Below are 22711 nucleotides of genomic sequence, written 5' to 3'. Positions count from 1 at the left end.
TCTTCCTTCAATTTGATTTTTTAGCATATTTTTATTGAAGTAAGTTCACATCACTTCCCCTTCCCTCTTTCTTCCAGCCCCAATGGACCACAAGGAATTTGGGGTGATAGAGATGCTCACAATCTTATCAATTGTATAAGCATTGGCAAATTAGTCAGCATAAGTTACATATGGCATGAAAGCCTTCAGAAATGAAGGTTCAAATAGGTGGGGAAAGTATGTATACCTTATGTGGCATCTCAGAATGAGGGGAGCCATGAAGAAGCGTGGTCGAGTGAGCAAGGGTAGTTAGCTGAGAAACATACACAGTGTGCAGGCTCATGTCTTCAGAGATGAGGGCATCCCCTTTCTCTGGTCAGAAGGAGGGCTCCCATGGGGTGAGGGTCATATGGCCTAGTCTCTGGGGATGTTCAGGCAGGCCTGATGGATTGCCTCAGTAGAAAAGTAACAGAAGAAATGCTCTGCACTTCCGTGGCTGTTTCCATTGTTTGCTGACATGCCAAGGTGTCGTACATGATGGTTGCATATTTTGAACCCATGAATAATATATATTTCCCAAGTTGTTTTCGAAGCAGTATATGAGAGATAATGTTTTAATGATGCCTAAAGCAAAGCTGAGTGCTCAGAAAGTCTTGATAACTGCTGATGAGGGAAAGGGGCTATTTTACCTTTAAATCAAGGAAAATGTCAATTGCGTTCTTGTTCTTCTGCAGCTCCCACAGACGCACTTAACTCAGTCTTCCCAAAGCAGATTGTCCTTGCTGATCACTGGTGGTACTTTCAGTTGCTTTTGTGTTTTTGTATTCCTTGAGAGGAACTTACTATGTGTTTATCCAGTTTTATAGTAATCTTTATGGAGTTTATTTCCCCTCTCTTAAAAACTCAAATTTATCCCTGTGTTCTTAACAGACACTTCTGTAGATTTAGAGAGTAATTCATTCAAGTTTAATGTGTTAAAGTTGGCTGGTTATTATTACCCACTTGCTAATCTTTCTTTGTTTCTTATAGAGAAGAGGGAAAAGATAGCTTTAGATTATTTTAAAAATCATTCTGCTCTCATCCTAGACAGAATTAGGTAATATATATTAAATCCCTTTGAGAATATACAACAAGAGATGGTTTTTCTTTTACATCTGATGGTGACAGGCCATAATACTACCGAGTAAATCCTTTCAAATTGAAGCAGTGGGGCTGTGTCGACATCATATTCAATATTGCTCCTGCCAGCTTCCTTCTGACAGTGCTCTATCAGGACATTAGTTAATATCATGCCAGTGGCATTCAGGAGGGGCACTCCCTGTGGCCCTGGCTCCATTACTGTTTTCACAGTAACGCGTGTCTGTCAGTGTATTGCTATCCAGAGTTGCTGCTGAAGAGCCGCTTTCTCTTGTCCTCGACAAGCTGGGAAGCAGCAATTTCGCCGTCCTTAGCAGTTCACCCTAACACAATGTGTGGACATTTCTGTGCGTGGTAATTTTTAGGTGCTTTCAAGTTGCAAAGTGGCAAATTGATACATATGGGGATTTCTGACAGCTTCTTTTCCAATCTGAATGTCATTCCTGGTCTTGGGAGTCTATGTAAAATGACAAGCCTGCCTTGGCTGGAGAAGCTGCCACCTCATCTCTGATGGGAAATGAGTCATTTCTGTGGGGCTAGAGTTCAGATACAGGGTCCCATGGCAGCTCTTACCAAGAGCAACCTGAAGTTGTCAGAAAGCGTTTGCTGTGCTTCTGCCACGTGCCAATCAGACATCCCCACCTTCCTTCCGGTTTTGACTACAGCTTACTAATTCTAGAGAAAGATGGGAGTTGTGGATTTTTTTTTTTAATACGTGCTCATCCAAAGGTCAAAACAATTTTAAACAAGGGCAGGCAACACACTGCAATGAAAATGCAGCAATCTAGTTGTGCAGTAAGTCCGTGAAGGAGCTGAGAGAAGTGTCATGTTTGCCTCCCTGGAAAGGGCACTTTAATCAAAAGACTGATAGCAAGAGGAGCTTTGAATTTGTTGTCCTATTTCTCCCGCATCTGCATGAAATCGTGTCTTTGAAACTATATATTATTGAGATGAGCGATGCCAGAGAGAAACACGGGCCCTGAAGTAAACAGGAGGATTTAGGAGCATATAAAATGCTTTGCCTACTCTCCCAGTCTCCATGGGCCTCACATGGTGAGATGTGTGGAAACGGCGTTGGGCGGGGGCTTCCATTACTGCCCAGAGATGCTGCAGCTTTCCTTGCCTGCGTGTTTTCCTAGGTGGGTAATGGCAGTCACAGAAAAGGCCAGTGCCCGCTGTTCAACCACAGCTTGAAAAATGAGGTTTAAACATATAAAAAGTACCGGTGATGACACTCAGCTCTATTATTCCTCACCTAAATGGGATAAACACCTTTCTCTCCTGCATCTACAGCACTCGTTCCGGCCCGCACAGCTGGGCAGAGAAGGGATCTCTGCGCAAACGGTGCAGGCATTAGATGAACATCACACTTTTCTCTAGGGCTCTGTTCAATACTTCCAAGTGTATGAGCCTCATGAAAGGAGAAGTGCTTGAGACGGGCAACAAAAATAACAGACAAGATTGTTGTGCAGGCCAAGTCTCGGGCAACGTTTCATATATGTGTATATATATATATCAAGATGGGTACGTTTGGTTCAGTAACTGAGAGAGAAAAAAAAATAGTTACCGTGTCTGTATGGAAAATTGTGACTCAGGTTCAGTTGAGCTGAGTTTGAGCTTGCTAAGGAGAGATGTGGAATAACCAGTTAGAACTGCCTGAATCTCAGAGGGGAGAGAGGGATTGCTATTTTCAATGCTAAGGATCAAACCCAAGGTCATATACACACAGCACAAGCTCCATATCACTGATACACAACCCCCCCCAGCCAGAGAACTGAATTAAATGTGTAAATGAGCATCAGTGCCTGTTGAAGAGCTAAGGGTGAAATAACACTACTCCACAGAAAAGGGGGAAGGGAGAGGGAAGGGAAAGAGGGAAAGAGAGAGTGAGACAGACAGACAGACAGACAGACAGACAGACAGACAGACACACCAGACACTACGGATAACACAGGCCTAAGTCAAGCTGAGAACTGCTGAGGTAGCCAGAGGGTGAGAAATGGCCCTCAGAGAAGGAAGCAGAATCCAGAATAAGTTGTCTGGGCACAAGCCAAGCAGACATGGCGTGAGCATCACCTTGAAATCAGAGCACAGGCTTGAGCTTCAGTTTGTCCACGTCTGCTCCTGAGTGGGACTTTTTAAATGATGCAGCTGTGTCTGAATCATGCATGCACCTATCAGGAACCCTTCCCTTGTGCTTCTGCAAATAACCCCAATAACTGTTTTGGCTCTCAAATTGACATTTGAACAGAATTGGTTCTCTTGTCCACCAAAGAGGTGAATAGGCATTTCTGTCACCCCCCATGGAAAACTGACACACAATTTGAAAACAGACAGAGGGAGTGATCTTCCCAGAGGCCCTTTCCAAACAGTAGTTGGAGAACCTGCTCCACATAACAGTGGTTAGGAGATTAAAACCCCGAAAATGTTTGGAGACTTGGAGAATCTGCTGCTTAGGGATGGAGAACCAGTGTTACCGGGAGGTGAAGAGGCACTGAAGAAAGTGACATTGGTTTGCTTGCTTCTTTTTCTGGAACCATGGACTATCAATCTCAAAAGCCAATGAAAGAATCTCAAAAAGAGGGCAAAATGCACGAAAGAATGTACCTTAAAGAAGACGGAGTTCCACTCCAGCACAAGACCAGTCAGTGGGCAGAGGTAAGAGGAGAAAGAGTTTTTAACAAGGGCCAGGACAGGAAAGTACCTCCTCAGGCTGGAATGTAGAGGTATCTCTGTTAACAGAAAGATGATCAGTCTACTTGTAAGGGCCTGAGTTTCCTTTGAATTAAGAAGGTCAGTTGTTGAAAAATAAACAAGAATGTCTTAGATTAGATAACAAACAGAAATCCATACGTGGATCTTCCTATGAAGAATGGAATCATGAGGAAAATGCGGTTGAGATGCATCTAACATATTAGTAACTTTCTCATTGCAGTGACAGAAAACCTGCTAAAATATACTTACGGGTGGGAGGGTTATTTGGGCTCACAGTTCACTGTCCATTGAGGAGGGATGATGACATGGCTACAGGAATATGAGGCAGCTGGTCACACTGCATCCATAGTCAGGAAGCAGAGATGAAGCTGGAGCCTCTACTTGCTTTCTCCGTTTTATTCAGTTCAGAATCAGCCAATGGAATGCTGTTATCCACATGCAGGACAGATCCTCCTTCCTCAGCCAAGCCTACCTGGAAGGAGGCTCACTGACTCACCCAAGAGGTTTTCTTCGAGGATAACAGTCCTTTCGTGCTAGCGATCAAGATCAGCACGGTGCCATCATTTAAATAACTGCTAGGCACAGAGGAATGGAATGGAGGCAGGAGGTAGGGTATAAGCAGAGGAACACAATTATGAAGCAATATGGCTCCCGTTCTTGGCACTCAAGAAAGTAGCTGGTGCTCTGGCAAGTGACAAGGATACAGGATGGCAAGGGCTCCCCCTAGTAAGAGAAGTTTCTGTCAACATGTGTGTGACAGGAGACCTCTCTACTTATGAGATTCAGGGAAAGCTTGGATGGGAAAGTGTTTCCAAGAATAAGTATTGGCTTCCCTGTGGAAGGAAGGGAGGAAGGAAGGAAGGAAAAGGCTATTTTTGATGGTAGGGGCAAAAAGTAGGGTGATGTAACTACACAGTGTGAACTGTGGAAAAAGTAGGGATGTTGTGATATGAATTAATTTTGAAAAATGATGAAATTTTCAAGCACTCAAGCCAGAAACCAAAGTCCGTGTCCCCTTGCTACGCCGCAAGAAGGAGCTTGAGAGAAGAAGAAATGGAAGCCTCCAGTAATACTGAGAAAGAAAAGCCCCTGATCTGCTCTCACTCCAGTGTTCTTCAGAGCACTCAGTTCCCCAGCCAAGTAGGGGACCTCAAGGTCTTGAATGCAAAGTGGGCAGGAGTGGCTTTCCGCATTCCGGTTCCAAAGCAGCAAGCATCAGGATCAGCCGCTTCCTGTGAGGGGGATGCTTATCCCCGGTTATGTCCAGAGTGTGAGGGCAGTGACCTCCTGAGAGCCTCCAAGGTTTTATCACTCCTGTCACAGAATCTGTAAGCTTCCTGTTCTGCTAGAGACAAATTCCCAGTGTAGCCCAATCAAGCAGAGGCTAGAGAGGGCCAAGTTGGGGGTCAATCCTCTGCCAGTTACCAACTGCTAGGGCCCGAGCCTGGAACCTAGAATCCCCTCACAAGCCAGACCCACACACCCATCATCATGCTCGCACATTAAAGAGACAAAAATAATGAGGAAAAGGAGCCAATTTCCTGTGGTCATATAGGCAAGTGGAACAAAACAGCCCAGTGTCACCTCCTACACACTCCCCAGCGTCCATGAAATGAAGTGCCAGAGGTGTGCATAACTAAGCATCCGTGCTCAAACTGTAACCTTGCCTCCAGTCATGGTCCCAGAGCCACTGTCTCCTGCCAGGCTGACATTCCTTTCAGGGTAAGGCGCTCCCCTCTGGCTAGCACAAGGCTCCAGGTTTTCCCTTCTTTCTTCCCAAGGGAGATTCCTGGGGAAATCCTAGTTCATTGTGGTGTATGTGTTTGTCCTGATAAACGAAGATTCTCTTTAGAATATCTTCATTTGTGCCAGGACATTTACATGATAAGGAGCCACTTTAAGAAATCATTACTCCTCCCAATTATGTGGCCCAAGCCTCTTACCTCACTGGCCCTGGAATCCTTCAAAGCTCTCAGACTTAATTGTAACAATATCCTAACTGTAGCACACCCAATGAATGGAGCATAAAACCCAAGAAACCCAGTATCTCCCAAGTGAGGTGTTTTTTGTTTTTTTAACAAATGAGAAGTTTAAGATATCAACAATTTCTATCTACACATATATTTAGTGTAATTGTTGTTGTTGTTTAAACTGAGATTTATCTGTCTTTGTAAATCTAACAGACTACACACAATTTTAAATTTACTTCTTGTTTCAGAAAAGTTGTCTTTCCTCAGGTCATGATTCTGAAAGTTGATGTAACTGCACAGCAGACAGGGTAAAAAACTGCGTTGAGCTGCCCTGCACTGTGGGCCATCCATGGTCTCCCAGAACATGGAGAGCGGGGTAACCTCTCACATGAGGCTCTCTTCCCTGCAGACCAATTAGTCTCCCCAACCCTACGAAGCAGATCATAGCCAACTCATCCCCATTCTACTTTGTAGAGTCAATCTGCACAACACATCTTAGAAGGAACTGTCAATCAAAGTCTTTGAATTGCCTTTCAGCCAGTGAAGACCCTAGTAGACTGTTAGTTAAGGTTCTCTAAAAGAACAGAACTCATAAAATACACACGTGCACGCACGCACACATACACAAGGATCTAATAAATCGTGTGTGTGTGTGTGTGTGTGTGTGTGTGTGTGTGTGTGTGTGTGTGTGTTTATCAACATGCTTACAGGCTGTGGTCCAGCTAGTCTAGCAATGGCTGTCTACCAATGGGAAGTCCAAGCATCCAACAGTTGATCACCAAGGCTGGATGTCTCAGAAAGTCTTCAGTATATGTTGGAATCTTGAAAACTCAGAGTCTAAAAAAGAAGAGTTTCTTTCTCCGTGTCGTTGATATAGGCTGCCCGCAGAAGGTGTGGCCCAGATTACAGATGGGTCTTCCCACCTCAGAAGATCCGGGTTAAAGGTGGGTCTTCCTCCTTCAGATGATTTAAGGAAAATCCCTCACAAATGTACCTGGCCTCTTGGGTTTTAATTAATTCTAGATGTGGTCAAGTTCACAGCCAGAAATATCCATCACAAGTAGATTATTAAGCTTCCTGAAAGTCCAGATTTAAAATAATTAAAATTGGTTTCTTAATGCTAGGAAATGAATAAAGAGCGTCACATAAAGTCAACATACTCAAAATAGAAATGAGACCCTTGCTAGTAGAGGAAGAAGAAATCAGTTGTAGACATTTCAAATCCATGCTGAGAGGTGCCCACACAAGGACCATAATTACTGCACATTTTATAAAGAAGAAAATGAATTATTTCTTGTACCAACAGAGGCATGGTAGAACCAATAATTGCTGATCATCAAATGACATCCTGTGCCAGTCATGGTGGTTCACACCTATAATCCCAGCACATGGGGAAACAGGAAGATCTCTGTGAGTTTGAGGCCAGCCTGGTCTACAAAGGAAGTCCAGGACAGCCAAGGCTACACAGAGAAACCCTGTCTCCAAAAGTCAAAAACAAAACTAACTAACTAAATAAATAAATAAATAAATAAAATGACATCATGTAAAAACAGCTCACAAAGGATACACAATGGCAAAGGATAGAAATGGCAAAGCAGCACAGTAAAACTACAGATAGTGGGATCAAGACTCTTTTTCCTTCACTTTTTTGTCTGGACAGGAAAAATGAAAAAAATAAAAGTATTTTTATTCACACAGTTGAGAATATTTATTGGGCACCCACTATGGATGGTTTAATAGTAGTATTTTATCAGTAACAAAAACAAAAGCCTGGCTTTAATAGATGTTATGCTCTATTGTGAGAAAAGTGAGAAAAATGAAGAGAACCATGAAACAGCAATGTAAATCAGGCAGTAATAAATGCCCAGCCATGTGCTTGGAATGTGCTTGGGGGTTGAGGTACACATCTAGGCATGGTGACTAGGGCACCCTGAGCAAAACTTCTGAACTAAGAAAGAGGTCAGGTCAGCAATAATGAGGTTATTCTTGATTGCTTATAAAAATGTGGAGCAATGGATCTGTTTATACCAAAGATGAATAATTAATTAAAATTAGAGAGGAAATTGATTTAGGTAAGTTTAGGGTTTTACTCCCTCATAAGCATCTTAATATAATTAGTCATCTGAACTTCTGGTAATTTGCCACTTTCACTACAGCCAGTCTGAAATCAGTTGCTGAACAAAAACATCTCTAATTGGCAGGATGTGAAGGGCTTTGGGAGAATCTCAATACCAGCAGGTCAATCTAGTGGCTAATACAGCAAGTTTTAGTTAAACACATATGAGAAAGATTTCATTCCATGCTTTCATTTCAATCCTTTTGTCATGGGGTGCAGGGAGCAAGCTTTAGTTATTTTACTTCTTAAATAAGTGTTCATTTTTTGCCCACTTGAAAAAAAAATCTGCCACTTATCATCGCTATTGAACTTTGTGTCATCCTCCTGCTCTTCTGTGAGACTGGAAGGCTTTGAGCTTGTGCCACTTTTATTAACTGCCCGTGCCATTGAAAACGGCTTTAGCATCTTAGTTTCCTAGGAGAAAGACCAAGTAATGGATGGATAATGTGTGACTCTGCCAATTTGCTGTGTCATGAATGACAAAAGGTTTCTGCCCAACCTAAGCAGCAGGCTTGATACATGACCTTGAGTTCTGTGCAACAGAAGCAGGGTCTTCCTCTGCTTTGAAAGATGGCTGCATTTTCCTGATAATAACACACTACTGTCTTGAGAATAACAGGTCTGGTAAAGGTCAAGGTCAAAGCTATTCTACTGTTACCAGGTATTATTTATTTATTTGTTTGTTTTAAAAGTAGGAAGAAAGGAAACAGGAGCAGTTCAAATACATTAGATTAAAAGCTCATCTTTCCTTCTCATCCTCTTTGGGGCTCTGCAGTCAGGTCTTCACTGGGACATGCTCCAAATAACAATCGCAGCTGGAGACTTCTATGGCAGAGTTTGTATAGGGCTTATTCAGACTTCAAAAAGGAGGAAGGAGAATAAGAGTCATCATGGTGACAGATTTGGATCAGTATCCTGGTGACAGGTAGGGATCAGAATCCTGGTGACAGGTAGGGAGGGATCAGTATCTTGGTAAAAGGTATGGATCAGTATCTTGGTGACAGGTAGGGATCAGCATCATGGTGACAGGTTTGGATCAGTATCCTGGTGACAGGTAGGGATCAGAATCCTGGTGACAGGTAGGGATCAGTATCTTGGTAAATGGTATGGATCAATATCTCGGTGACAGGTAGGGATCAGCATCATGGTGACAGGTAGGGATCAGTATCCTGGTGACAGGTAGGGATCAGAATCCTGGTGACAGGTATGGATCAATATTCTGGTGACATGTATGGATCAGAATCCTGGTGATAGGTATGGATCAATATCTAGGTGACAGGTAGGGATCAGCATCATGGTGACAGGTAAGGATCAGTATCCTGATGACAGGTAGGGATCATTATGGTGACAGGTAGGGACCAGTAATATCTAGGTGACAGGTAGGGACCAGTATCCTGGTGACAGGTAAGGGATCAGTATGCTGGTGACAAGTATGGATCAGTATCCTGGTGCCAGGTAGGGACCAATATCCTGGTGACAGGTAGGGATCAATATGGTGACAGGTAGGGATCAATATGGTGACAGGTAGGGATGGTCGGTATATTCTCTTCACCACAGATTTGATCTTTTCTGTTCTTTAACTTCCGTTAGTTTTCACTACAAATGTGTTCAAAAGCTAATGATCTTACCAAATCCACATTTCTACTCCAGACGTCTTTAGAGCATTGGCTTCCCCTCCATGGACCTTGGTATCTCATCTGTCTTGATCAGCCCATTTCTTTGTTCATGGCTCCATCTTGACCTCATGAAACTCAATCATTTCACACATAAGCTTCCTGTTTGAGTGGTCTCCAGATGCTCAAAATCAATTGTTTTTGTCGGTCTTTACCTTTCTAAAAGAGTCGCCACTTATTTGATCACTGTGACTGTGCTGGTGTGTTCTGGAAGCTGGAAGTAGAGAATCATGCTTTATCTGAGGGTAATGGACACAGGAAAACTAATGGCATGTGACCTTGACTTTGTGCGAAATAAGTACTGTCTTTAAAAGTGGGTGTATTTTTCAGCTAGTAGCACACTACTGCCTTGAGAGTAATGGGTTTGCTGAAACTATATGATACTCTGTGATGCACTACAGTAATGGCAGCAACTGTGTTCTGTTCAGACTGTGACTAACCCCAGAGGGCATGGGTGCAAAGCACCATGGTAATGGAACACAAGTTTCAGAGATGCGCACTTCCTGCAAACCACATTGCGTTGAGTCTTTCCACTTGGCAGTTGCCTGCTGCTCAGTCCTCTGCTGTGTCTGTGTTCACACTGTCCTCTTCCACACACACGCCTCTTCATTCTTGGCCTTCTGTTACCACCACGGTGGTTGACACAGCAGAATTAAGGGGTATAATGAAACCCAGCTCCACAAACATTCTTGAGCACTTGAATAGAAATATTTAAATTTCTCTAAAGGTGTCATTGAGCCGGTAAGAAAGGTCTTTAAAACAAAACTAAAACAGGAACAAAAGCAAGGGCTATAGCCCAGTGCTACTGTTGCGCCACCCCCCCACCCCCCACCCCCCACCCCCCAGCCCCCACCCCCCACCCCCCACCCCACCCTCATCACCTGTACCTTCGAGGTTTCAACTTGAATAGAGGAGAATAGTCCTGGCTACATGCACAAGTCCTGCCTACACTTCAATAAAAGACATGGAAGTGGAAAAAGGAGTATTTGCGGGGACATATGAGCGAGTAGGAGTGAGAGGAGGGTTAGATATGGCCACAACAAATTTTATACATGTATGAAATTGTCACAAACCAAAATAGTAATAAAAGCAGGATCTGATGCATGTTTATAACCTAATGTTACGCCATTTGGATGCTGAGTAAATTAAAACTGAAAATATGATTTAAAGAGGCCATAGGCTGGAAATATCCTCAGGCATTTGATAAAAGCAAAATGTCCCTGAGGCTAATCCCTGCAACAGGACCTCAAAGAATCCCACAGATGCATCTCCAAGGAACACAACCTCAGAGAGACACTAATCATGAGATGTTTGGGGAAGCAAAATACCATAATTCTGAATCAACAGAAAGAGCTAATAGCAATTTTAGCCCTGCAAATATTTCAGATATTAAAATTATTGCATCAGAATGTCTTCCTTTTAGGAAGAGGAAACTGAATATAGTTAAGGGAGATGCTCTTGGAAGTTGTAAGTAGCATTTAGGGGGAAAAAAGTGAAGTTAAAGTTATAAATATGGTTGAAACTGAAAGTCTTCAGTAGAGATAAATAGCAGTTGTCACCTAGCCAAAGGAGGAATAGTGAAAGAGAGCAGGCAATTAGAGATGTCCCAGCAACCAGCCAGTGAGACCAGGCATCAAATACGAAAGAGCAGTAAGTAACAAGCAGATGAGACTGGTACCGTCTGGCACATCTCTCATTGGCATTCTAGATGAAAATAGATGACAGGGGTGTAGCTTGGTGTTAGGACCCGTAGATGAAACTCAAAAGAACTGAAAAAAAAATAGATATTCAGATGTGAGTGATGGAAGCACAATGACCACAACAGTGAGAGAACACCTCCATCAGATAGAAAATACAGATCCCCTATAAAAGACAGAAAATAATTTGCCCATTGTCTTCTTGATCATGGACTCCTAAAATCACTCCCCTAATATTTGAAAAAGTGTTGTAAGAAAATAACCATAAAATATATTACCTAGAAAGCACAGATAGATATAGATACATAGATAGATGATAGATAGATAGGTAGATAGATAGATAGATAGATAGATAGATAGATAGATAGATTATAAATACGATCTAAAGGTGTTTTTAGAAAATAAGGTATTTTCAGAAACACTATTCACAACAGCCAAGATATGAAATCAAATAAAGTGTTTTTATTACAAATGGGAATGGGTAGAGAAAATGTGCTATGTAGATGCTGCAGAACACTATGCAATCTTTAAAAATAAGGCTGTTATATATTTTTAAATATATGCATGGACCTGAGGGCATTGTATTTAGTCAAACAAGCCAGACATTGAAAGACAAATATCACACAATCAAACTTACATAAGACATTTCAAATGTTGCACTCATGGAAGTAGAGAGTTGATGGATGACCACAGCATGGAGTGGTTGAGACAGGAGAGTTGAGGGCGGGGCAGGGGGATGTTGCCAAAGGATACACAAAGTTAGATAGGAGGAGAGCATCCTAGTGTAGAGTTCAGTAAATAACAGGGTGTTATAGTTAGAAAAATCACTGAGAAAGTGTAAATATAGTAAGAATGTGGAGTAACACACATGTCAATTAGGTCAATTTACCTACACCGCAATGAGTACACATTCTAAAGCTTTGTGTTGCATGTGGCAGAAGTATAAAATTTCTACTTGTATCTTGAAAGTTAAAATCATTTTAAAGCCAAATTACACAACTTATCACCCATTCTCTTAGGCCAGTATCAACTTGATTATGAAAGTAGACATAAAATTCCTAGTCCAAGTCGTAAAGTATATATATATACATATTTGTGTATGTGTATGTGTGTGTGTATATATATTGTGTGTGTATATGTTTGTGTGTACGTGTGTGTGTCATATAATGACATAATTTCTGATATTATCCAAAATATATCAATGCTCCAAGGTAAAAAAAAAAAAAGTTAACAAAAGCTGACAAACCATTGAACAAAATCACCAACAGTTCATATTTTTCAAAAATCTTAACATGCTAAGTAGACCCTAAGTTGCCTTAGACACATGAGCTAGATTAAGTGTAATCAACGCTATAACCTAAACATTTACAGGACTTTCCTGAATCTTTGGAAGCACAGGAACCCTCAAGGACAGTTAGATTAGCACCGGACAGTAGCTGCTGCATTAGGACATGTGGAGTGTGAAGAGACAGAAGCTGGCAACAAGGAAACAGACTAGCATTAGCAACTAAACAGATACAGCAGGTTGATTCTATTAACAACTAAATGAAAACAACAGGTTGATTCTATATACTTAATTGCACACACACACACACACACACACACACACACACGCACACACACATAACAATAATAAAGAAAAAGGAGTCGATTTGAAAGGGATTTGGGGAGTGGGGAGACACGGGAAGGGTTAGGAGGAAGAAAGGGGAGGGAAGAAATGATGTAATTATATTTTAATTAAAAATGTAAAAGCTACTAATAACTTTTCCAAAATGATCCATCTTCTAATATTCTCAATACAAAATATAATAGCACACCAGTGCTTAAAAAGAGAGAAGAATTAAGAGAAACAAAAAGAATCTAAGAACTAACAGGCTGCAGTCCCTTCCATCTCTATTCACACAGTTTGCTCCCGGGACTGTGGATGTAAAGAAACAAACCAGGCTCTTGAGGGACCATGGTGCCAGTGACCTTAGTTTAAACCAGAGCAAAGTTCTCTTGGAGAGACTGGCCCATTCCGCTCTCTTTAAGCCTGCTCAGAATTATGAACTCCCATCAAATCTGTCACTTGATTCCATTCCAATTAATCTAATTCATTTGAATAGGACTCAAATGATTGAATTCAACTGCATCAAATTTTGCTCAGTGAAATTGGTCCTTTGATTGAAATCTATTAAGTTCAATTCAATAAAATAAATTTAAATATTATGCAGTAAAATTAATTCTTAATTAATTAACATTTCAGTTCAGGTCCAATCTGAACTTCCCCTCTGCATTTCTAAATTTGGCCCTGATTCAAATCAATAAGATAAAGCAAAATCCAATGTGATTCTGAAAGATACAACCTTGAGCTAATCAACTTCATTCATTTCTAGTCATCCCTAATCAGATGAGTTTAGTGACATTCAATCACAGAGAGATAAAATGTTCACCTTTAATGATCTAACTGAATGTTTATATCAGAACTTTAAAATGATGCATTTTCCCCTCTGCAGAAGGGTGCTAGATCCATTCTTTTGTTTGGTCTTTACCTGAACATAGAATGGCATAGAATTAGATGATTGGGAAACAAAAGAGAATATTATACAGCTTCATACACTGATTTTGAAAAAAAAAATTATAGGGGCCTTGAAATGATAAGCTGCTGCATCAGTGATAATACCAAGATGTGTGGTATTCTTTTCATTTTACTTTCATGAAGTCATTAGTTTAACCAGTAAAATACAGCCATTGTAATGCAGAATTGTTATTATGAAATGGAAAATAAAAGGTAATAACTACGCTGTGCTGAAATATATGAATTAAGTGAAGGTGCTGCTGTAATAAATATCACAAACGCTCCTTCGTATCTGTGATCCAGTTTTCCTCTGCCATTACAATTTTTGTTTTTGTTTTTGTTTTTTGAGAGAGCACTACTAAAAGTATTGGAGGCAACCAACCATTGGCTATAACCTGTAAATGCATGAGCTAACATAAACCTTTCTCAGATATTTAGCGAAGATAAGCTGACGGATATAACATCCTAACTGGTTAAGAGTTAAGAGTATGGGTAGTGAAGGTATTTGGGACAGTTTTTTCTTTACATACTACCCCAAGTGTCCAGAACCTAAAATCTTTCCTCCAGGTCAACATATGGTAGACTTGTCTGGTGAGAAATTCCCATAGATAATTAGGGACAGTCTCAATATTTTCCTTTGAGCTTCTTTTCATAGCCTTCTCCGTATGCTGAGGAATCTACAGTGTTTACTGGAATCTCCTCGCGGGGAGGTGGGGTGGTAACCAGGCAAACTGGAAACCCTCTTCTGCATTTCTGTGTTACCTTCCACCAGTGTTGGGAGAGAGAACCGGAAGTGCTCACTCCTTGCATTCTCTTGGGCTGCATGGTCCGGTTTTTGAAAGTGAGTATGTTGAGAAAAATAAACACCACAAGTCTAAGAAGGCTGGCTGACTCTAAGCCAGAAAACTCTACAACTGGTGATCAATCCCCACTTCCCACTCCTGATGCCAGCAGTCCTTGTCCCCGTTAGCTTGGCGCGCTAAGTTCCTTTGACCAGGCACATTCCAAACTGAAGAAGAAGGGAACTCCCGGCCATTCTCGGACACTATAGCTGTCAGATTATCTGAAGAAGAAGAAGAATCTGCTGCTGACTTGCCTCAAAACTTTCACCCTGCTCCACTAGTGGGGCGCAGGGAGGGGGATGCGGGGGAGGGGGCTGGTCCTCCAGGTCTTGCATCTTTCTTCTTCTCTACATCACTAGCGTTAAAACAAAGGCTCTCTCTGGTGTGGGCGTGTTCTGCATACACAGTGTATCAGTCCAGGTGTCTTTAATTAACCAGCGTATCATTTGTAACTGCCATGCAGTAGCCAGGGGTATCCATTGAGGACGCGGGAGGGTGTGAGAGAGAGGTCGAAACCTGAACTTAGGAAGGGCCTGCCTAAGACTGGTTAGTTCATGCACTTTCCTCCCCAGGCGTGACCACTGTACTGTTTATATGCGTCAATTCCACGACAGCATGTGAAATTTGAATATGTGATTTTAAAAAAATACTTTGTTTCGTTTTGTTTTGTTTTGTTTGAGACAAGGTTTCTATTGTAGGCCTGGCTGTCCTGGAATCGCTTTGTAGACCAGGCTGGCCTCGAACGCACAGAGATCCATCCACCTGCCTTTGTCTCCCGAGTACTGGGATGAAAGGTGTTGGCCCGGCGGCGTAGGTTTACTTTAACATGGGCGTGCTAGGGGTTGAATCCTGCCATGTAAGTCGACTGCCTTGACCATTCCCAGCCTTCCAAAACAGTGGCTGTAAAGGAGCTGCCAGCAGGGGGGCACTAAATGCTGAGATGGTTTGGGGCTAGCCAAGGGTGTTCTTTTTCTCTTGCTAAAAAGTCTCCAGTGAATCCCTCAAAGATAAGTGGTGATAGTTAAATGTTTTCATTTAGAGCAGTGTTTTCAGTGTCTTCCAGAAGTAAACCAATGGAACTCATTAGAGGTCCCAGTCACAAAGCTGAGTCTTGTTTGAGGCGCGTCTGCATACTAGCTAAGCAGCCTGTTAAGCTACAGTGTAGCCCTGTTCTCCACTCTAAAGAACACATTCTGGAAGACCCATGTGTGGGCTGCATTTTCTGGGGTCGCCATGCATTTGGTCTGGCACTTCTGAAACTATTCATTATTAACAAGACCACTAGTTCCCTTACATCTTAAAATGCAGGGCCCTTGGTTCTCACTTTTCTAGCCTCACCCAGCTTATGTGAAACCCTTCGCCGTGATGCAATTTGATCTGAAGTAGATCTAAACAGCAGGTTGATGCGAGTCCATTCCATCCTTGTCTGGCTTACGCCTCGCCACAGCAACCTGGTCTCTGGCTAATCTAGAATGTGGTCAATGTGGCCCGCACTGGTCAGCCACAGTGGCTCACCTCCACGCCACGGTTAACTAGAGTCTTCACGGTCAAAGGCTAAAGAAAAGTTTCTAAGCTCTTGGATCATTAGTTTCTTCTCTTACCGTTTCATATTCTTGTCTTTCCATTTCGGTTGCTTTTAACTGTTTTCCCCCAAAGCCAGTTAACATGTAAATAATGGCTTGTAAAGAAAAAGAATAGCATTTCATTAACACAGCATTGAAATAAGGCAGTTCTTTGCTCAAACAAAATTGCGCCACTCTTCTCTTGGTGAATAGAAAACATATAAAAAGTTAATAATTTATTTCTGTTATAGTGATTTTACCAAATTATCCAGTATGAATAACAAAGTATACAATTTCCTTTGTGTGTGTGTGTATGTGTGTGTGTGTGTGTAGGCAAATGTTTGTCTTATTGGCATTTCATTTGTTTGCTTGTGACAAAAGCAAAGCAGCTAAGTCATATGCTTCATACTGGACTTGATTTATCTGCCAGGAAAGAGAACCTGGTAACATCAGATTTGCATCTCCCTAACCTGAAGCTTTGGTTCTACCAACAGTGGCATTGTGGTCTGAGCAGAGGTGCAGACAGGGGAGGAGGCTTCATATCCTAGTCCACTCATGCTCTCCCTGGTCCCTGGCATGTCACCGCCTCAGACTGAACAAAGGAAATGCCACTGTAGACCGCCTCTGTGCATTGTGGTACCTACAAAGTGTCTTTCCCTGCACTAAAATGAGGATCTTCTTCCTTGTAAAACTGGACAGTCAGGGTGAGGGTGTTCCATCGGAAAAGTGCAAATATGAATTTGATCTCCAGATCAAATTTCACTTAAAATGAGTTAGCTAGGAAGGTGGGGACCTGGGGGTGTTTGCTAGCCAGTCAGCGTAGCCTCCTCCATGATGAGTTCAAGGCCAGTGAGAGACCTTTACTCAAAACCAGATGTGGTGACCTAAGGGATAACTCACAGGGTTGACCTTGGCCTGTGGATACATATGCACATATAGGCACACATCCAGGCACATAAAATCCACATCTACCTACAGAAACACTCACATGCACATGTGCGCGCACGCACACACACACACACACTACACAGCCTGGCTATCCTGCGGATCTGAGAGTTCTTGCTGTGCATCTAAACAAACTTGACAATAAAACTTCCTTCCCAGGGCATCTAGGCATCCCCTGAAGGGGCTGCTGGGGACCAGCTGGCTCTCTTCTTCCATCTTCACAGTCCCCTTCCAAAGATGAGGCTGGATGCTGTCTTACTCCTTTTGTTGACATCATTCTGATTTTCACAAAGTATATTGAGCCATAGACAGCTCTGGGGTCACGTTAGCTCCCACCTGAAATCATTAGAAGATGATGAGAAACTGTTGCTATTGGCCACTGCAAAGAAAAGGCACGAGATTCAGGGCCTGAGATACAGATCCTTTTGCTGAGCCTTTTTTTTAAAGCATGGACTAAATAGGACAATTCCTGTCCATTGGTCCATTACATCCAGCTCTGTTTGTGTCTGGTTTATCCCTGTTCCCATTCAGAAAGTATAGCATCTCCTAATTTCCTAAAACATTGACACTAACAGACATTTACTAAGGGGAGAAGCCATTTAGCATTACTCAGCTAAAAAGTGAAATGCTAAAACTGGATTTGGTAGCTAAGGAGGAAGTGTGTCTATATTCCTAGGGTTAGGTTTGGCCTGTGTGCCTTTTGCCAGGTCAGCCCCATAGCGTCTGTCTTTGCATGTTTTTTTTGTTTTGTTTTGTTTTGTTTTGTTTTGTTTTGTTTTGCCCTTGACACAAAACCACAGCTCTCATCAAAAAGGGGAGGAAAAGATAGCTTGTTATGGAGCCATTGTAGGGACCCTGGCTTGGGAATGAAAGCATAGGTTACCCCAAATTCCATGCTCTAATGCAGAAGCGGGTTTTGTGAAGCTTTTATAGTTTTTACAGGACCAAAGCAAGTTTAAAATGGTGGTACATCAGAGGTGTGCATTGGTGGGTACATCAGTGAGGCAGGTGCGTCGAGATGGGGGAAGCTTTCCTATAGGCCTAAGATGTTCTCAGGGCATTCTTATCTTCTGGATTGGTAGAATCTAGTTGCTTTTAAGTCAATAGATTCTGTGAGGTTTTTATCTATTGTCACAAGATTTTTAGTTCTAGTACAGAGGTGATCAAGTAATGCCTATTCCAGAAGGCCAGATCTTAGCCCAAGATAAGGTATTTAGCCTATGGACCTGCAACACTGCTACTGAAATTCTCATCAGCCAATCAGTCTCTGCAGACAGAGTCCTTTGGGAGTTCCCAGGCATAGCCAGATGCGGATTCTTTCCAGAACTTCCTTTTCCTCTGTAACACTGGCCAGCGACAGAGTCACCACAGGAAGTGCAGCTCAAAGGCCAAGGACCTCAACATTTCTTAGGATGACAAAGACTATATAGTTCCCATAAAACAAGACTTTGCTAGCCTTTTTTTAAAACTGTGGATGTTACGAAAAGAAGCCAATATCATACTTTGGGGTCATGGCTTTGACATTGGGAAGCATCAAAAGTCAGGTACTTAATCCCTGACCCCAACAGAAAGAGATGAGAACTTGAAGCAAAATAATTCAAATGCAGAGTTCAAATTCCGGTGACTCCTCTGCTGCATTGGGCCTAGCTGGAGAGAACACAGATGCAGAACGGCCCCTCATCTCAGCAAGCTGGTTCCCCTACCTCTTTCAAATAGAGTTAAAATCCCTCTTGTCTTAGTCAGAGTTTCTATGTCTGCGTCAAAGCACCATGACAAAAAAGCAAGTCGGAGCAGAAAGGGTTTATTCAGTGGCTTATGCCTCCAGACCATAGCTCATCACTGGAGGAAGTCAGGTCAGGAGCTCAAGCAGGGCAGGAACCTGGAGGCAGAAACTGAGGCAGAGGCCATGGAGGGTGCCGCTTACTGAATTGCTACCCATGGCTTTGCTCAACCTGCCTTCTTATAGGACCCAGGACCACCAGCCCAGGCATGGCACCACCCACCAGGGCCTGGGCCAGGCTCTCTCCATCATTGATCACTAATTGAAACAAATGCCTTACAGCTGTACCCCAGGGAAGCATTTTCTCATCTGAGGCTCCTTCCTCTCTGATGGCTCTAATTTGTGTCAAGTTAACGCAAAACCAGCCAGTAGTTCTCTCTACCTCCCTAATCAAGTCTAGTTTAGGTTTCCCATGATGATCATAGCATGGAAAACTGTAAACTCAAAATTAAGTGAAATCTGGGTACTTATATGGGATAGAATACCTGACTGGTTCCTTCTGAAGTTAGAGTGTTGGCTCCTTCATTACAGGGAAGCATGATCCTGAGTTCCAAAACATTTACAGTGGCTTTAAACCACCTACATTTTAACAAAACTGCTCTTGAGGAAAACTAATGTAGTACCTCACTTGATATCACAGATGTGTGTGCATTATTCCGCCATGGTACTTTATGATATTATTTGCTTGGAGGTTGTGATTGTCCAGTTGGTGGTCGGACAATGCCAGGCTTCCCGACATCTTTCTTAGGAGCACCAGCAGACACAAATGTGTACTTAGCATTCTGAAGGGATGGATGGAGGCAGATTTGTGTGATGGAATTTCATCCACAGACATAGAGATTTCGTCTTTGGCTTGCTGGCTGGCACAACCTCCATTAATTCCATCATTCTTAGTTTCCTCCAAGGTGCATCTGTTCTCTCAGTATATATCCCTAAGATTCATCCACATTCTTACCTATTGCATATTTTCTTCTTTATCAAAAATAGTGTTATTTCAGTATAGAAACAATAAAATAGGAATAAAGGCTCACAGAAGGAGAAAGCAGAAAGGAAATTGTATTGTGTACAGACACACATACTGCATGCATCATCGCAATTGTGGCAGGATTCTAAAACAGTAAAACCACAGAATCAAAGAGAGTGGATGTCAATGGAGCCAAGAATAGAGGAAGCGGAGCCATTGCTAATCAATAAAGGGTTCAGTTAAACAAGGTGAATGGGTTCTAGAGCATTTCTGGATGGGACCGTCGAGATGATTAACAAGGTCTATCAAGTACGTAGACTATTTTTTTAAGAAGGGAGATTTCACGCCGAGTGCTCTCAGCACAGTAAGATGAAAGAAAAAGATGCCATGGTTAACATCTTCTCAACCTCCCTCTCATTCTTTCTGTCTCCAGGCTTTTCTTCCTACCATTCTCTGGAAATGGATGCATTTTCCTTGCACTTCCTCTGGCCTCCTTCTGTGGAATTCCAGTGCGGTTTGAAATGTTGCCGTATGCTTACGGGTCCCACCTGCATCTCTGCCTCTCCCAATATTTTCTGCCTTGCCCTGATGGTTCCCAAAACAAGATTTCCAGCTCAGGAAAATGCTCCTGAGATTTGAAGTCTGCATCTGATTGCCTGTAGTCTGTGTCAGACTCTTCATCTTTTTTCAACATTTCTTCAACTTCAAAATGTTTTCCTTTCTTCCTGCCCAGATGAAGCATACCAACACTCCCCTGGTTACCTGGACCAGAGGCCCAGAGTGACTTCATGGTGCCTTCTGCTCCCCAACTCACCCACATCCCACCTACTCTGGCTATCCCAGAGTTTAAAGTTTTCCCTTTATCCTCTCCTAGTACCACGTTATTGGTTATCTTCACCATCATTAAGAGAACTTCACATCTGCCCTCCCTGATTTTATCACAGGGTCACTCATCTTTTTATCTCTCTCTAGATTTTTAAAGCCCAAATTTAACAGTAATGGCTCCCAGCTCCAAATCTTTCAGTGGCCTCCTATTATTTCAGGAGAAAGTTTAGTCTTCTTAAGATGCAGGAAAGAAGCCTTGAGAAGCAAGAACTAGTCAGTGTGAAACAATTTCTCATTTGGACAAAGACTTCTATGGCTCAGCCCTCATTTGCTCTCTAGTGCTGTCTTGTGATGGTGCTGCTGCTGCTGCTGCTGCACTCCCAAAGGAATCTCCCCTGCCCTGCTCTGCACCGCATGCATGCGTCCGCATACATTTTGCATGTAAAACTCTTCCTGGGAATTTTAACTTCCTGGTCCCTTTGTTTATAGGACTACTTCCCTCTCTTACATTTTGGCTCCCTTAGATCTTGCCCACACAACCTGTAAGACACAGCTCCAAGAAAACATGCCTCATCACCTCCTCTTCCTCACACCCTCTCCATGTTCATAGTATTCATCCATCTGTATCCCCGCCCCCCCCCCCCGACCTGCACATCTCCCCCCTTGTTCTAAAGGGTGTCTTATAATGCTTGGCACATAACAGAAGCACATCAGGGGTTTTGATAATCAGGCACAAGGGTGAATAAATGAATGGAAGAGATAGAGGATTCGGATCCAGGAGCTCCTGCAGATGCCAGCATCTGTAGACAAGATACTCAGGTCTCTTCTATCACATGAGTAACACTTGTATGACCTACGTGCCAGTGTCTTCTCTAATACATTGCATCATCTCTAGATCGATTCTAATAGCTGTGTAAAGGGTTGTTGCTGAGGGAATTGCTCCAAGAGGTCTTTGTATTTTTTGGCGCAGACACAGGTTTGTTTGTTTGTCTGTTTGGTTTTCCCCACACCTCTTTGATTCACAGCTTCTTGGCTGCATGAATACAGACGCTGTGGACACAGATAGCTGACTACATAGCAGATAATGAGTGTTGTGTGATGTGATCTCTGACCTTTGGTGTGGGGGCATTAATCTCCTGGGTGGCAAAAGAAGGGCTTAGCCTTTCTAGAACTAAGTCTTCTGTGAATAAAATTCACGACACGACATGACAAAGCCACACTTCGCTCCAGTCATCTTTTATCCCCGTACTTATATCAGTTCACAGAAAAACAAAAGTAGCTATGAAGTTCATTGCAGATTGCAGAATGGTCCACATGCCTCCAATGCAGACTGGCAGACTCCCTGTAGGATCTCAGTTCACTGAGTTAATACATAAGTTATGGATGCTTGAGTGTCAAAGCTTCATCCAAGGAGAAATATGGACACCAAAGGATGTTGAACTTTGACATTCTGTCTGATTTTTAATAGCATTTTCCTATTATTGAACTAATCTTACTTTAAATACGGTTTGTGCCTTTCAGTCGATCAGAGACTGCAACAGCTCCTAGGAAGATGGGACAAGGGTTATACTGGTGCAATTCAGGGCCCTCCCTAAACGTGTCTTTCCCCTTTCTTGCAGATGGAAGTCCTTACACTTGGTGGGTTGGCAAAGCCAACGAGAAGCACTACTACTGGGGAGGCTCGGAGCCTGGCATCCAGAAGTGTGCCTGTGGCATCGAGCGCAACTGCACAGACCCCAAGTACTACTGCAACTGTGACGCGGATTACAAGCAGTGGTGAGTGGCCCAAGTCTGCAGGTCACATGGGCGAATAAAAGGGAAGTCTCTCGGGAAGTGCTAAAGTCAGAGGGTAATAGGTGAGAAATGTGGGGCGTCCCTAACTCGGTTAGGCAAATGTCGGAAGTGCCCTAACACTGCAAACGCAGACCGAGGTCAGTGTGACAGGGGTC

General features: G+C 42.7%; 1 protein-coding gene across 1 annotated transcript in view; it reads left to right on the top strand.

The window, feature by feature from the left end:
• Nucleotides 1-22711, top strand: part of CNTNAP2 (contactin associated protein 2) — a 2010562-nt gene that overhangs the window by 1500937 nt on the left and 486914 nt on the right. Inside the window, exon 14 of the mRNA XM_084788077.1 lies at nucleotides 22382-22538. Coding sequence (XP_084644203.1) covers nucleotides 22382-22538 — 157 coding nt within the window. The remainder of the gene's footprint in view (nucleotides 1-22381; nucleotides 22539-22711) is intronic.

Source organism: Acomys minous (genome assembly GCF_964271855.1).
Source record: "Acomys minous genome assembly, chromosome: 6".
Lineage (NCBI taxonomy): Eukaryota > Metazoa > Chordata > Mammalia > Rodentia > Muridae > Acomys > Acomys minous.
This window is presented reverse-complemented; position numbering and strand designations above follow the sequence as displayed.